At 42.0% G+C, this 15,473-nt stretch overlaps 1 protein-coding gene across 2 annotated transcripts in view; it reads right to left on the reverse strand.

Annotated features, from left to right (window-relative positions):
* Positions 1-2,161: 2,161 nt before the first annotated feature.
* SLC25A15 (solute carrier family 25 member 15) overlaps positions 2,162-15,473 on the reverse strand; it is a 13,806-nt gene continuing 494 nt past the window's right edge. Inside the window, exons 1-8 of one of the 2 annotated variants that reach the window (XM_042014059.1) lie at positions 15,145-15,425; positions 14,920-15,025; positions 13,060-13,187; positions 9,882-10,140; positions 7,096-7,233; positions 6,599-6,768; positions 5,413-5,571; positions 2,162-4,517 (exon numbers count right to left, since the gene is read on the reverse strand). In XM_042014059.1, coding sequence (XP_041869993.1) covers positions 4,393-4,517; positions 5,413-5,571; positions 6,599-6,768; positions 7,096-7,233; positions 9,882-10,140; positions 13,060-13,114 — 906 coding nt within the window. In that variant the 5' untranslated portion in view covers positions 13,115-13,187; positions 14,920-15,025; positions 15,145-15,425 and the 3' untranslated portion in view covers positions 2,162-4,392. Of the gene's footprint in view, positions 4,518-5,412; positions 5,572-6,598; positions 6,769-7,095; positions 7,234-9,881; positions 10,141-13,059; positions 13,188-14,919; positions 15,026-15,144; positions 15,426-15,473 lie in introns of those variants that run through there. The other variant, XM_042014058.1, reaches the window with a different exon arrangement.

Consider the following 15,473-nt stretch of genomic DNA (forward strand, 5'->3'; position numbering starts at 1 on the left):
AGCACCTGGCCTGGGAGCTGCCTGTGGAGGTTGGAGACTGCACAGCTGCTTTTCTACTGCTGTACCTCACCAAAAGTGGCTGTGATGGCCACTTACCCTAAGGCTTAAGTCTGGCTCTCATCAGTTCCTGAGCATTCCAGCTGCCTGGGATCAGTTAGCATGGCTGCCTTAATACCTGCATATGAGGGGTTTGATTTGTGTGCCTGCTCATTTGAGCAAATAGTGCAAATGTTCATTGGCCCCTCTTGAGCTGTACTAAGACCTGTAATGCACAAATTTCTAGGATGCTTATTCTATTTCCAACTATTCTTATCAGTGCAGCTCTTCTATGGAGACCGTACCTTCATTTATGAGAAACGTGCTGAGGCTTCTTGGTTCTGCTGCTTCATTAGTCTTTGTGTTGTGGAAGGGGAGTGACATAGCTTTCCAGTTAATCAAATAAGCAGAGAGGTCACATACCTTCCCTGTGCTTACTTGAAGGTAGTGGTTTACTATGAAGTACACCACGTGTGGGCTCAACTTTTGCTATTGCTGTGTATTTACCTAATATTTAGGAGCTGGGCTCATGAAAGTTGCGTCTATCCAGCAGTGTATTTCAAGTGTGGAGGCTGAAGCCTGTCTTGAATGACCAATAGTGTCACACCAATTGTTTACAGTTCTAGGTGCAGGATAGAGTGAGCCTGGGTTACTTAAATGTATGAAGTCCAAGCTCCTGTGAAAAACAAGCCTGGATAGAGCTGGCTAATCAATCTAGTTCAGTTCTATGTATCTCCACAGATAGGACTTTTCATTCAATACTTAACCTTGTACCTGCTTTTACTTTCTCATTGGAATTTCCCTTATTCCAAGTTGTACCTGTTGCATCTTGTCCTGCCCCTCTAAGCCTCTGCAAAGAGCCTGTCTCTATCCCCTCCCATGAATGAGGCAAATGTAGACTCTTCAGCTTTCAGTAATGTGTGAACAAACTATTCTCATTGCCCTCTCCTTGGCTTGCTCCAGTATGTCACCACCTTTCTTGTACAGGGGAATATGAAATTGGATGTGGTCTTTCATGTTTGCTCTAACAGATGTGAGAGGTATGAGCAGAGGGTCAGAACTGTCACCTGCTGGCTCCAGAGCCTGCTTTAGCAGCCTAGTCTTTGCTGCAAGGGTGTGCTGGCTTGTGTTCAACTTCTGCAATGCCACTCCCCAAACTTTAGTGTTGCTTTGGAGCCAACTGCCCCTCAAGGTTAAGTGGTGCTGGCAAGGTTAATGGAACCCTCACATCTCTGGCCTGAGAAAAGAAATGCCCATTTACACAGTCATTAGACACTAGAGGGCAACAGGGCAAGCAGGCACATAAGGCCTCAGTGACCATATGAATGTGGCTAGGGGCTAAAAGAGGATGCCCTTTTATTGCAGCTACTTGGCTGATGACCAAGTTCATTTTGGCTTAGCTCAGGCAATTGGCTATCACTGTCCTAGGATGCCCTTTCTACGAGCTGATGCCCTTCCTTATAGTTGGCAGGGCACTTAAGGTGACCTGTCTTCCTGCTTATGGAGTAAGCCAGTTTTCTCAGATAGCAGCAGCAGCAGAGGCTGTAACAGCAAGACACATTTTTTCTAGCTGAAGCACATGCAGTTAAGTAAAAACTAATGTGTAAGCAAGAATAACAAAGTAGCTGTACAAGGGATATACTGTTCCTCTTGCGAGATCCAGGCACCACTGCTCAGAAGAAGGTAACAATAGGCCCTGCCTCCCTGTTGCACTGACCTTCACAGGGTAGTGGATGCTCATCCCTTATATATGTGGAATTTAGGTGACCTATGCTGGATTCCTGGCATCCTTATGACTGAAGACCTTATAGCCTGTATCACAATAATCTAGAAACCTCAAATTTGAGGTGAACCTTAATAGTAGAACTGACTTTGGTACTAACAAAGCAACAGGCCAAGTGCTGAATTATGGGTTTCATTTTCCATAGATGTAAAAAAATCAGCAGTTGTTTCACAGCACCTTATTCTAGCTGCCCCCTTCCCTTCAGTTTTGAGGGCTTTATATGTTCATTGATTGTATAAAGTTTTTTTTTCTTTAATTCCAGAGAGGTGGTGATGCTGAATTCAACCTCTTTGTTTCTCAGCTAGATGAGCTTGTTAAATGGCATAAACAATCATCAGGTACTCAATTAATCAAATGAAACTTTATTTCCATTAATTCCTATATCAACATTATGAAGTTTTTAGCTGAACAACTGATACACGTGTACAGCTTAAGCAGCTCTGAATGGAAAAATTACTGCTTACATCAACTTCAGAAGGTAAACTCTCAAATGCCACCAGCTTTTTGCTGTAGGTTGTTTTAAATACCCTGCTTCTCTTGAAGCTTCAACTTTTGTATTAAAAACTGCAACCATGAGCTTTAAAAAATGAAAGCAAAGACAAATCTAAGAAATAGATTGAAGTATTCCACTGAGGTGGAGTCAGTCCTCACCTTCTCGTAACTATTAGAAACATGTACAAATATACTATTTCTCTTAACTAGACAACTTTGAAAAGAAAGGGAAGTCTAACAACTCTTAAAGACTCATCCTCCTACATTTACATTTGGTATAAATTCCTTTTAAAGTACTGGCAATGCAGAGTAGTGCTGCCCCTAGTGTGCCAGTCAATCAAGGTATATTGGTGCAGTAGACACTGAAGATTCTTCAGCCATGCCCTGCTTTAACTGCCTTTTCTCATGGTGTATGAAAGCTCCCTGAAAGATGAATTGTTCCTTCTGCACTTGGAGGCTGGAGGAGCAAGATGATTTTGTGGAACTGCAGCAACCACCTTCCATCAAAGGGGCTGCAACAATGCAAGGTATGAGCCAATTTAAGTGCACCCTGGCTCCACTGCAAGAGGCATGAGGTATTGAGGTGATTTCATCTATGCCTAAAGCTTGTTCCTATTTCTGGGATCTGAAAGGGAAGCTGTAACATACAAAATTAGGTTGTTCCCGCTCTGACTGTTGTCTGTCACTGACAAATGTGGCTGCTGTGACAAGCTGCTACTTTCCATGTAGTTGTGTTGATCTCAGCGAGTCAAAGGGCTCTGTCTGTGCCCCCCACTGCCCCCACACTGGTGGGCTGCACTTGCAGCATCTCTCTACAACTCCAGGACAACTTTGTGCTGTTCTAAGACCTGCTTTAACTTATTCCAGGATAAGGCAGTACCTGCTTCTTACAAAGCAGAGCATGCTGGTATGAAGAGCATTCTACTTGAAGAACAAAAGTGGAATCTGGAAAGAGGTGTTACTGCATCATTTTGGGTAATACTGACTAACTGCATATTTAATCAAGGACCATGACCAAGCAGGCATGCCCTCCAAGCCTGAAGGTGATACAAGCTATCCAGTCATCTGAGCTTTTTCCACTCAGCTGAAGAGGCACAGCAAGTGGCAAGACTCCAGCCCCAGTAAGACTGCTGCGCTAGAGACCACGGTGTCAGTTGTCTTTAACAACTCGGTTCTGGCTTTCTGTTCCTCTTCAGCTTCCTGTCCTTCTAGCATGTGGCCTCATTCATGCCATGCTGACCTAAATGGGAACCTGCACAAAGTTACAATTCTGTGCTCAGGGCCAGCATTGTAACTATTTCCAGCAGTATCCCTTATGTTAAGTGGTGCTTAGCCTACTCCAGCACTTCTTGAAAGGATTTAGAAAACAATAAAATGCTGCATAGCCTCCTTAATATTGTTACTGTGCTTCTTTTATCAAAAATGCAGTTCTATCTCAGGCTCTAAGTCATATAAGGTAGGGGGTGAATGTTTCCTACTCTTATAACCCATTTACTAGGACAGAGTATGTAATGTCAGACACCCTCTGCCATGACTTTGGCAAGTCCCAGAGCAGCAGGGAGCTGGAGAAGGACAGGGGTCTAGCTGGAGAAGGAAAGGTCTCCCTAGGTGAGGGGTATATCCAAGTCATCTATAGTCAGCAAGATGAGACAAGAACTGGGATTATTTTGAGTCAGACATCAGCAACAACTGCAAAAGGTCACAAATGCAGCACCATTTTAAAACCAGTGCTTTGCCATAGACAAATCACAACCTACTGTTGCATGTTACATTAAACCCCACAGGTTAACGTAAATATTTTTAGCACCATTACACATCAGGAAACACATTTATGACATGCAGTGTACCTAGGGCAGAATCTGTAAGAGGGAGATAGTTCTGCTTGTGCAATTCAAGCAACATGTACACACCTCCATAAAGTCACCTGATTTTAAAAGATTACAAATCTTAGACTGGAGTTGAGTTCCTAAAATTAGGTCACTGATTTGGTTCTGCTCAGACCATCATGTGATCTATGTGTTTTTCATCATTTATTTAAATGACCCTTAAACAATCTCTTGTTCTTCATTGGCTAGAAGATATCAGTAAGAATCTATTTGTTTCATCATAAGTTTCCGGCTGTACTCGTAGGCAAGGAACAGTGCCCCATTGGCCACGAATGCACGGATCATAGTTGGCGTTAGTCCAGAATACAAGGCAAGTACACCTGGAAATGAAACCAGAGCCAGTTAGCAATTTATTAAAGTGGCTGTCTGCATCAGCCACTGTGCTCTTACCTGTGAAGGGTACTGAAGCAATGCTTCTGCTCAGAGGAGCATGAACACAGAGAGCTGAACTCAGCTGAGGTGTTAGCTGCTGACTGCAGTGGTACTGGATATTGATTTGGGAGTATCTAATGTTGTAACAGGAGTTTAACCATGTAAGGGCTTATGTTAGATGCTTATTTCAGCTATTACAAGCCTTGGTCATCTAAGATATGCTTGACAGTGGCTGTACCACAGCTGGCAAGGGGGCAGCAGGACTATGTTAGAGTTGTGCCCCAAGTCAGACTCCAGTTCTGATGAGTATCTTACCTAGCAATTGGGCTAGGATTCATATCTGCTGCCATGTATATTCTTAGACCCTCTTCCATAGCGCCTGACCACAGGCCTTTTCCAGAGAGGAGATGCTGAGGTAGATGCCTCAAGTTACCAGGCTGAATAGGGCTGTTTGATAAATCAATCCTCAGCCATATATTAACTTCTAGAAGTGAAGAAAACTTCTGCATGGAACTTACCTACTTCCTTCAATTTTCATGTATAGGTTTGGTCACGGGTAATAGAGCCCATTTCTTTATCTGCTTTTAATGCATAGCAAGCTTCTGTTCGCTTTAAGTGAATCATTTCTTGAAACAAGAGGCAGGCCCCGATGCAGGAGGTCTCAGTTTCTAGATTCCAAGCTTTCCACACTACATGAAGTAGGTATTTGTTTGCTAGGAGCAGTTATTGTCTGTCTCTAACGCATTATCACTGGACTAGGTTTCTTAAGTGATTTTGGGTATTGGAGGGTATAGATTTCAATCTGCACCCCTGTAGATTCAGTTGATCTGCTTGCATACTCACCTTCAGTTCTCACAACAGTTACAAATGTTCCCATAAAGCCTGCCTGTTTTCCAGCCATTGAAAGAACCTGAATTCTAGATTTGACACAGTCCACAGGATACACAGCAATCCACAGACAGCTGCCTCCGAAACCTCCGCTTAGTAACAAAGGAATGGGACCTGAAAGTTAAGAAATGTGCTTTTATTCACACCACAAGATTCACCAGCACATATGTAACATCATTTCATCTACAGGATTCAAAGGGAACAGAGGAACTTGCTTATGACAAAAGAGCAGTTTCTGTTCTCCCATTAACCTTTAAGTTAATTTCAAGCCACAGGTAAATTGTAAATCTTAACTAGAAACTTAAAGGTTATAAGGAGTGCCTCTTAGATTAGGGGCCATGCTAAAAAAGTATAACTCAGGATTCAATTTTGATTGTATTAACTAAATTAACTTTTTTAACACTTGTAATCACTTTCCAAGGTTAGTTGTGAAATGGTTTAGAGTAACAGTATATGATGTTATTAATCACATACACAGAGATTTATTTGGTACAGTAGAGTTATTTTGTGATCAGTCATTTCTTTCACGATGCACCCTGATTTTGTATTTCAGATCAGATGTTTGTAAACATTTTGTTACAAGTCCAGAATGCATGCAGCTGAAATCCTGACTCCAAACAGGACAAAGTATTACTGTTCAGTCTTTCAGCAGGAGACAGGCAATCTTTATTCTGGCATTATGATGTTTTTTTCATTTCTAATTTTCAACCTCAGTGTTCTCTTACTATCATTGTAACTACATCTAATGGTGAGCATACAGTTCAGCATACATTTGAACACACTGTTCAAGAGAATGCAGCTAAATACTTCAAAATCACTCTGAATAGCAGCTGAAATGAAATAGTTCAGAGTTGTGTTACACTGTGGGGTCAGATATTTCAGCAGTTTTGTAGTGTTAGCTCACTGTATTCATTCTCTGTTTATGATACATCCTGTTTCATTGCAAAGTGGCCACTTCAATAATTCATGACTATGTATATACAAAATGCAGCCCTCCATAATTAGTATGCCTCGTTTCCTTCATTTTGCATGTATTTTACAACTGTAGTGCATCATTAGTGTATCTTCAGGGAAGATATGCCCCCCTTTATGTTCCCCATGACAGCATGTTAAAGCCCACCTGTAAAAAAAGGCACCATACCTAATTCATCTTTTGATCTCCCAGAGGCAAAGAATGTCCGGCTCAGTTCATACCCTCCAAAGAAGAAGAAATAGCCTGGGACTTCCCGCAGCAAAGTGCTTGACAGGCCACGATAAAATCCAAGGGGACCATCCTTTTGGATAACACCCTTCACTACTGACCAAACTGTACTGAGAGAGGTTGGTCCAGTTAGTGATACTTAATAGCCAGATAATGAGAAGTTACAGAACAACAGGCAACTGCAGCAACAGTTAAGGGTGAGACCCATGGTGCAAACAACTGAATTAAGGTAAGACTTAGAGCCAGATCCTGCTGCAAGCCCTTCACTGGCATCCAGCTTTACTAGCACCCAGAAGGTCTGCAGGCTGTGACCCTCCCAGCCACAAATCTTCTCTGGTTATCAGTGTACTATAAATGTGGCACTGAGGCAATACAGGATTTGAAGAAATAATACACAAGAAAGGGTTTCAGAGATACTGAACAGGGTGTATACTTACTTGTGTCCCTGGATTATCTTTCCTGACAACTGCATTTCATGCATGGCCTGTAGCCGGCACTTCACCAGCTCTGTGGGACAGAGGACAAGGGTGGCAAAGGCAGAGGCAAAGGAGCCTGCAGCAGCATTCTGTAGATCACTGCAAGAAAGAAACTGCAGAAGGTATTTGGGCAATGACCTTTAGTGCAGTTGAGCCACTGCACCAGCAATCAGCTTCCCGAACCTGTACTCTAAATAGCATCAGGAAAAACTGACAGTCTTGGGGGAAAGATTCTCAAGGGCAAAGGGCAGTTACTTGAACCAGAGGGAGGAAAAACCTAGTTCATCCCATTTTCTTATACAACTGAAAGACACCCTTTTGACACCAGAGATATATTGTAACCTCTATCCTTTTTGCTATACTTCAGTGATTGCAGCAGAATAAAAGCCAAGAAGGGAGGATTTGATAGCATTTATGAAGATTTCCATAGACTTGTTTTACTGGGCAACTTTTGGTTACTAATTACTTCCTCAAAGAGAATAGGAGCAATACTCACCTCATATAGATAGATGTCAGTATTTTTAAACTCACCTTACCAATATTAATAAAGGCTTTCAGTGGAAGATACTAAAAAACCGAAAGCAGGCACAATGGATCACTGTGATCTTTGTATGGATGTGCTGCTATGAATGCAACCATGTGAATCAGAGACAGCACAAACATAAACCACACCACCAAACAAGACAGCACTGTCATCTGCAGTGACTCAGTGTTCTAAAATGGACTTATTTTGTGGTGATTTTACACATACCACAAATTCCGGGTTGCTAAACTGCCAGGACCCAAAAGGCTGGTACTCCAGGGCCATACTGCTTTATGATGCATTTTAAAGAGGCTCCTACAGATGCTGGTGTGTTGGACAGGAGCTGCATAATGGCAAAGAAGTGGAGCATTCTTTCAGAACCCGGGAGTCAGCGCAGCTGAGACTGATCTCACTCCAGCAGCGCAGAAATTCTTTCCATCCATGGGAGATGTTTGCCCTGTGCCCAGCAGTTTGATACATCTATAGTATCAGAGATTAAAGCTACAACTTTTCACCTTGAAGCATCACAGAACTCAAGTTGTGACATAAAGCAAAGCTTATGACATTCAGATATGGCAGTAATGAGAACTTTTAAAGTGGAAGAAATCAGTAACTGCCTGGAATTTAGCACTTCTCTTTCCATTTTGTTGTCTCACTTTAGCATGAAATGAAATCTGTTGGTTGGACTAAGCATATGTTAAAAGACAAACAGAATTTAGCATTTCTCTCTTCATTTCTTTTTTTTTGTGATTTATGCCTCGGTGACATGTATTCCTTTAACTGAAAAATGTTTTATAGTTTGTCCTTGTTTTGCCCGGCTTCATACACTGACCAGGGTATCCCTAAACACAATCAGGCTAGACAAGCTTTTTTCCAAGCCATTCAAAGGTATGAACTGAAAAGGTAACTTAAAACCAAAATATTGTGGCTGCTTTTGAGAAAACCGAAATGTTATAAAATAACGAAAAAGTGGGAAGCAGTTGCTTATACATAGGTAAGAAAAATGATTAGGTTCACCTCAGTTTGTGACTTGATGCATTTTCCTCTTCAGGCTAAGATAACAGTGACAGTTTCTAAAAGAGCAGAGGCAATGAAGGTAATTGTAGTTTTTTACTTGGCATGTGTGGAAGTTAGCCAGCTTGTCAGGGCTGCTTCCCTCCCCTGCAGAACACTACAAGGGCTGCTTGACACTTCCACATTAAGAATGGGTGGGGATGTCCTGGACAGACCACATGTTCTCATCAGGGCCCTGCTGAAGACCATGTCAATACAATTCTCTTTTACATGTACATCATAAGGTGCCCCCACAATGATCCAGATGAAGAGAACAAGAAAACAGCACCAAGGGAGCATCTTTCAAGTAGACTTGAATTCTTTAATGTTTTGTCCTAGCACAGCTCTGCAGTCACACTATTTGACCTTGAATCAACAAGGCATTAAAGAGCCATCTTGGATCTAATAAGCACCATTACCGACCAAGGAAAGAATGGTCAGATGCTAAAGGTGCTTGCTATTGCTACATACTCAAATTACATTCCCATTCTGTATCCAGCTCCAAAGACAGAGTAGTACTGTTTCACAGTTTCCTGCACTACCTTTCCTACATCCAGCATGACCATGCTGCCTCAGTCATGTGAGAAGATGGTCCTAGGACCTCTGCACATTTGTGGTGTACCTCCCAGGATGGTCACAAAAGAAGGTGAAGAAGTGAAGCATATTGCTGATAGGCCTACCTCCTACATTTTAGTGGGTAGGAAAAAGTAAAGGGTTTGTAGGCTGAGCAAGCTTTTGAACCTTAAATAAATACATTTTTAAATGCAAGACAATATTAGAAAAGTGCCCTTTCCCCTTAGTATGCCTCCCTGTAAGAAGAGCCACTACCTCCCCTGCAAAATCAAAACAACCTAGATATTAAGGGAATACTAACTTTCAGGTGTTTCAATGCTCAATCCCACGGGTAAAAATGTTCCAGGTCTTTAATACTCCAGTTAAGCTGTGATCATCTAAACCAGCCAGCTGTAGTGACTGGTTAGTGGACGGCTCTGTTACATTAGACACCCTATTGTCACACGAAGGCCTATCTTCCAAAATTTACTACACTGTACCCTGTCAGAGGAGAGCCTGGGATATCACTTGCACTCTGACAATACAGTATTGGCAAGTAGCACTCGCATGATTATTTATTTCTTTATTTTAAAATAAAAGCCAGATATTTGTTACTAACCTGAGCTTTGTTTTCCTGTCTACTCCAACAATTCTTCTCACAATTTGTTGGCAAAACCCATAGCACATGAACAGAACGGAGTTCTCTGCAATGTTGGCTACAAGTGCTGGTGTGGTTCCCTTGTAGAAGCCTCGAAACCCCACTTGCTTATAGGTTTTGACAAAGCAGTCAACAAGTCCTTTGTACATGTTGGGGAATGTCTGCATCTTCACCTTTGCAGTGTCAAAGGGCTGGCCAGTCACCACGCAGGCTGTCCCACCTAGGCAAGCAGTGGAAGTTAACAGGGTGGCTGAAAGTTATCACAACTGCAACACCTCTGCTCGAGCACCAGTATTAGGAAAATCACACAAAAAGCAAAGATTAATTGATTCCCTGCAGGAAAAGACAAATGCACTGATTTTAGCACAGTGGCATCAATTGTCACTAGTGAATTCAGTTACCTTAAGGGGGAAAAAAAAATCAGGCAAAGGAGCAGTAACAGCACGATTCTCATTAAACGTTACTTTATCTCATGAAAAGCAAGCATCTAAATGAATCAGCTCCCTTTTATAAACTTGTACTGAATTAGAGGTATTGTACTGCAATCAAGTCACTTGTGTCAATGAGTTAAGTAACATTTTCCTTTGCCCATTAATGCAGTGGTTTAGAAGCCATCTCTGATTTTACATTCCAATAATAACAAAAAAATCCCAACCCTGAAAGATTAGTAATCAAGTGATTCCTCCAGGACAAGAGGAACATTGCTGAGAGTGCTAAACTGATCATACATAATAAATTGATAACCAAAGACTCAAACCCTTTACTTCAAAACTCCAGATGGCTCTTAAGTATGTTTCTTTCCAGAGACTGGAAGAAAGTGTCAAGTATAAGCTGAAAAAGGGCAAAAGGGCAAAGTTTCTCAACATGTTATCTTTTCCAAACTGAACTGCAAGGTCAATACCCTGAAAACTTGTGCGATATTTCCATCAATATCATCAATAACCATTTTGCTCACAGTGCAGTGTTCTTCTGCAAGATCTAACTCAATTCTGTAGTTTCCAGGAAGAGCTATGTTACAGTTTTTCAGTAAGAAGCAGTGTGCAGTGATAGCAATCTATTAAAAACAGATACCTGACAGGAAGCACATGATAGGTGTACCTTATATAGGGTTCATGGCTTTGTTTTTTAGCAAGAGAGAACTGTACTAAGACATAAGCTGATCTTTAACCAAAGCACATACCTTAAATTGACATGCAGATACCTTAAATTATCTGTAAATGCAGATAACAAAGTAAGTGAAATGGAAACAAATGTGTGAGTCCAATTAGGATTAATTCTTTGGCTTTTAAGTGGGGAGAAGAGTAAGCATTTGTTTAACTAGTGTTATTTGCAATCCATTTTATGCTTTGAAAACGCATCTGTATAACATTGTTCTTGCTTCTCTGCAAAGAGGTACTTCAGGCCTTTGAGAGAAACTCAGGATCTAGCTGCCATAAAACCTCATTCCCAACCAGACGGATCATTAAAAGCTTCCGAGCAGACCATGCAAGGAAGCATGAGGAGTTGCCTGCTCTGGAAGGATAACCAAGGAGAAAAGCAGTTGGCTCAGACCAGTAACACCCATGTAAGCTTCAAATGAAAAGCAGAGCTGGGAAGGCTCAGCCGATGTTATTTGCAGGGAAGTCATGTAGACATTAATCTACAGGACAAATGCTAGGTCCCTGTAATAAAATAAGGGCTGCTGGAAGATGTCCAGGGAAACTGGGAATGGTCTTGGAAATGTAAAGCTGAAAAATTCGGAGCTGACAGAATGGCTGTTCCAAAAAGGCTGTCATTGGAGTTGGCTCAAAAAGCCTAGTAAACTGCAGCAATGAACTTTGTAAGCATCAAGATAAAGACCAAGAGTCCTATTTATTATCTGAAACATTAAGAAAAAAATAATTCTTCCAGCCAGCAGTAAAGAGTCGTAAAAAACCCAACCCAACTACAAAATGAAAACAAACCAGAAACCCAAAAATGTCAAATCTGTTTGAACATTCATACAAGTGTAGTCCTAATAATGGCAATGGTGGGGAAAAGGGATTAGAGGTTGGGATTAGGGATTGGAGGTTGCTTAGATCCTAGGCAAAGGCCTATGACCCACAGACAGCCAAATGACTTATTTGTTCTTGTTCAGAATTTGCTTGCCTCAATATGTCATTACTTATCAGGTAGTCAACCCTGTATCTGGAGAGGAAGGTAAAACCAGGTTATGCATTTGCTGGAGGAACGAGCTGTTTGCTTACTTAATTACATTTTCTAAGGAGTGCAGAGACTGCCCCACTGGACTTGTGCTGTTATCCCTTGCTTTCTCACTGCACTGTTAACCTCCACTCTGAGAAATGACCTCAAATAACTACCATTGAATGCACTTAACACCATTAATACTGTCATATTCACAGCATTAACACTGTCATAAAGACTGTAATAGTTTTTGTATGGGAAAAAAATCCATAAAATTATCTAAACTGATTGCAATAGTAAATTAGACAAATCCTGCACCTTTTCCATATAAACACTGTCAGCTTAGAAATGTCAAAAAGACCCCTTTTCCCTGGCAGAATTCAAAACTACATCCCTCAGCCACAGACATTACCAACACGGCAATGTCAGTGAGACAGTGCAACCATTTCCACCCAACTGGTCCAGCAAAATTTTATAGCACAGACTAGACTGAAGCAGAAGTCAGTTACGCAAATCCATCCTCAGTTCTACTACTGAGCTTCACAGCTTTTAGAGATTCACACCAGGATGTTGTCTGAGCCAGAAACCATTCAGATAGCCTCTTGTCCCTTTCAGTTAGGGAGGGTCCCTGTGACAAAAGCAGCACCTCAATCACTCACACACTGACTTCCTTCCAAAACTCTATGGATACTCTGATTGATTCTTAAACTTGTTTAAGTAGGAGGACTTAAAGCTCCTTCCAGATGATTAGTCCAAGTAAGGTGTTATGTCTTCTTCGCTGTGTGGCAGGAGTTTCACCAAGGAGGAGCAATAGGGATACAGTTAAAACACTGGCTGAGGTCACTGCTTCTCCTTCTGTCCTTAAAACACAGAAGGTGAGGCTTTTTACAGCAACTGGAAACTGCTTTTATATTTCTCAAAAGCATTAAAACTGTCTCTCAGAAGTGTTGTGCAATTAATTTCTCTCCAGCATTACCTGCAGCACCTGCTGTGAGGTCAATAGCAGCCTGAACAGCAGAGTTGATCCTCATGTTTCACACTTGTTTATCAGTTACTTCAGAGCAAAGTCTCCCGTTTCATGGTAGGTATGGAGATACTTGTCTCCTGATGGAAGAGAAAGATGAAACATACACAGTTTACAATAACCTGACAGGCAAAAGCATCATGGGAATGCTTTCAGATCCACTCTTCCATTTAGAGACAGAAAATGGTTGTGCTCAGGGATGAGACTTAGCATATCTGTATTTTGACCAATTTTGTTGCATTGGGCAGGTCTCCTGAAGTATCACTGCCTAGCTTCAGCTTACTGGGGCTTTCCAGCTTCTTATCTCCCTGGATCTCTCAAATGAAAGCAAAGAGTACATCCAGGGAACAGTGCTGAGAATTACTTTTATATTGGTTATAAAAGCACAATCTTCCCTCAGGTGTCTAAGGCTGGAAAATTTCATGCCTGTCTCAGCTCCTCACCTATAAAGCAAAACAGAGGATGTCCTCTCCTCATGGTGAATAGCAGCTAAGAAAACTCTACCTGTGATGATACAGACACATTAGGTGGCTTTCAGAAGAGGAATAGAAAGGGAATGTACATGAACATCTTGAATTGTGTCTGGCTGTCATGTTCCTAGTGCAAGTCCCACCCCCCCCACCAGAATATTATAACTAAGCATTACATCTCGTCTCTCAGGAAGGCAGCTGGAAAGCAGAAATACAAATGTGACACTTTGAAATAAAACATTCGAATTAATTCAGTTCTCAAGTTTGCAGCAAGACACTTTCACTGGGCAAGCAGTTAAAACAAGCTTATTTATCTGGGGTAAAATAACTCAGCCAAAGAGCTCCCACTGTTTCAGAACCATGCTGCTGAGCGACACACTTCGCTGGCGGTACTGTCAAAAAGCTGCATGAGTCTTAAAACCCACACAAATAAACATGGGAATTAGTGCCTCATTGGCTTTTAAGCCTGTCTTCAAGCACAGTGCATCAGTAAACAGAACAATTTTCACTCCTCTACCTACTGTAATGCTTCTTTTGAAGCCTGTTACCTCCCAAAATATAGTTTGGCATAATATGAATGGGAAACATAATTCCCAGTAGGCTACATTGATAGAATCATAAAAAGACACATTGTATAAACCACAACCTTTGTAAAAGAAACATAGACACTTGAATACAACCAAGGCTTTAAGAAAGCCTGTCTCTAGACAGATTTATTATTCTTGAACATTAAAATATACACCGGTAGGTCAAATACTGTCATTCAGTGACTTTACCCATCCAATCTGTTACATAAATATAAACATAACGAGTGTAAAATAAAATAAAACATTGTTCTTGCAATAAATGGTATTAGCACATGCAATTTCAAAATTGTGGCTTCAGATTTGAACTGTTTTGTTACTGACAGCACAGCACACTAGATGTTACTTCCAAACAGAGGCTCCAAGGCCCAATTACACTTTGTTATCCTATACGTCTCGTTAGTTTTCACCCTGCACTCCACAGTTTTGCTCCTCATTTAGGGGAAAAAAACCCAAATCATTGAGACAGACTTTGAATGAAAGGAATTACTCGAGAGCAACAATTGCCTGTGCTCAGTAAAATGTACACTGCTTTCATCACGCTGAGTGCTTATCGACTCGTGCCAGTCCCCAAAGAGAGCACATGCCAGATCACTCACAGAAAACTTGGCAGCAGAAGGAAAAAAGTATATACCTATAAAAATATGGACCTTTTAAGAGACAGGAAAGTTTAGTTGTCTGATCCATATCAGCACAGTGCCACTTTCAGAAGATTTAAGTCTTAGTCAAAACTAAATTAGTATTATATAAGTACATACCTTTTTTTTTCCTGTTTGCAATAATACTACTATATTAAAAGTTGCTTGTAGGTAGAACGAGGCAGCAACTGCTCTGTTATTTCCAAAGCAAATCCAAGCGTCAAACCTGGAAACACAGAAGCATCAGTTAGTGTAACAGGTCTTGCAGAGTCCTCTGCCCGCAGATGTTATTTCAGCCCCAGATGTTTCTCTCTGCTGATGCACTCTCCGAAGACCGAGACGCACCCAGAAGGCAGCGCTGCTCCTTGCAGCAGCCCGCGTGGGCAGGCCGTAGCTCCGCTTCCCAAGGTCACAGCAGGCCGGCACCCCGGCGGCAGCAGCAGCCGGGCTCACCGCGGGCTGTCACACGTGCTGGTGGCGGGAGCGCACAGACCGCTCCCGGGCCACACCGCCAGCTCCAGCCTTCCTTAGAGAGGAAGGCTCAGGACTCCCGTTCCGCCAACACGCGCCCGTTTGGAGCAGGAAGCCCCGGCCTGCGTTCGGCGGAGGCCCGCGGTGGCAGAGCCCGGCCGACCCCGGCCCGGCGCCTCTGCCGGGCGGCCGCGCCCGCAGCC

The sequence above is a fragment of the Corvus kubaryi genome, unplaced genomic scaffold (assembly GCF_017639235.1).
Source record: "Corvus kubaryi isolate FWS band 111438036 unplaced genomic scaffold, C.kubaryi_AGA036_p1.0 split1-65, whole genome shotgun sequence".
Classification (NCBI taxonomy): domain Eukaryota; kingdom Metazoa; phylum Chordata; class Aves; order Passeriformes; family Corvidae; genus Corvus; species Corvus kubaryi.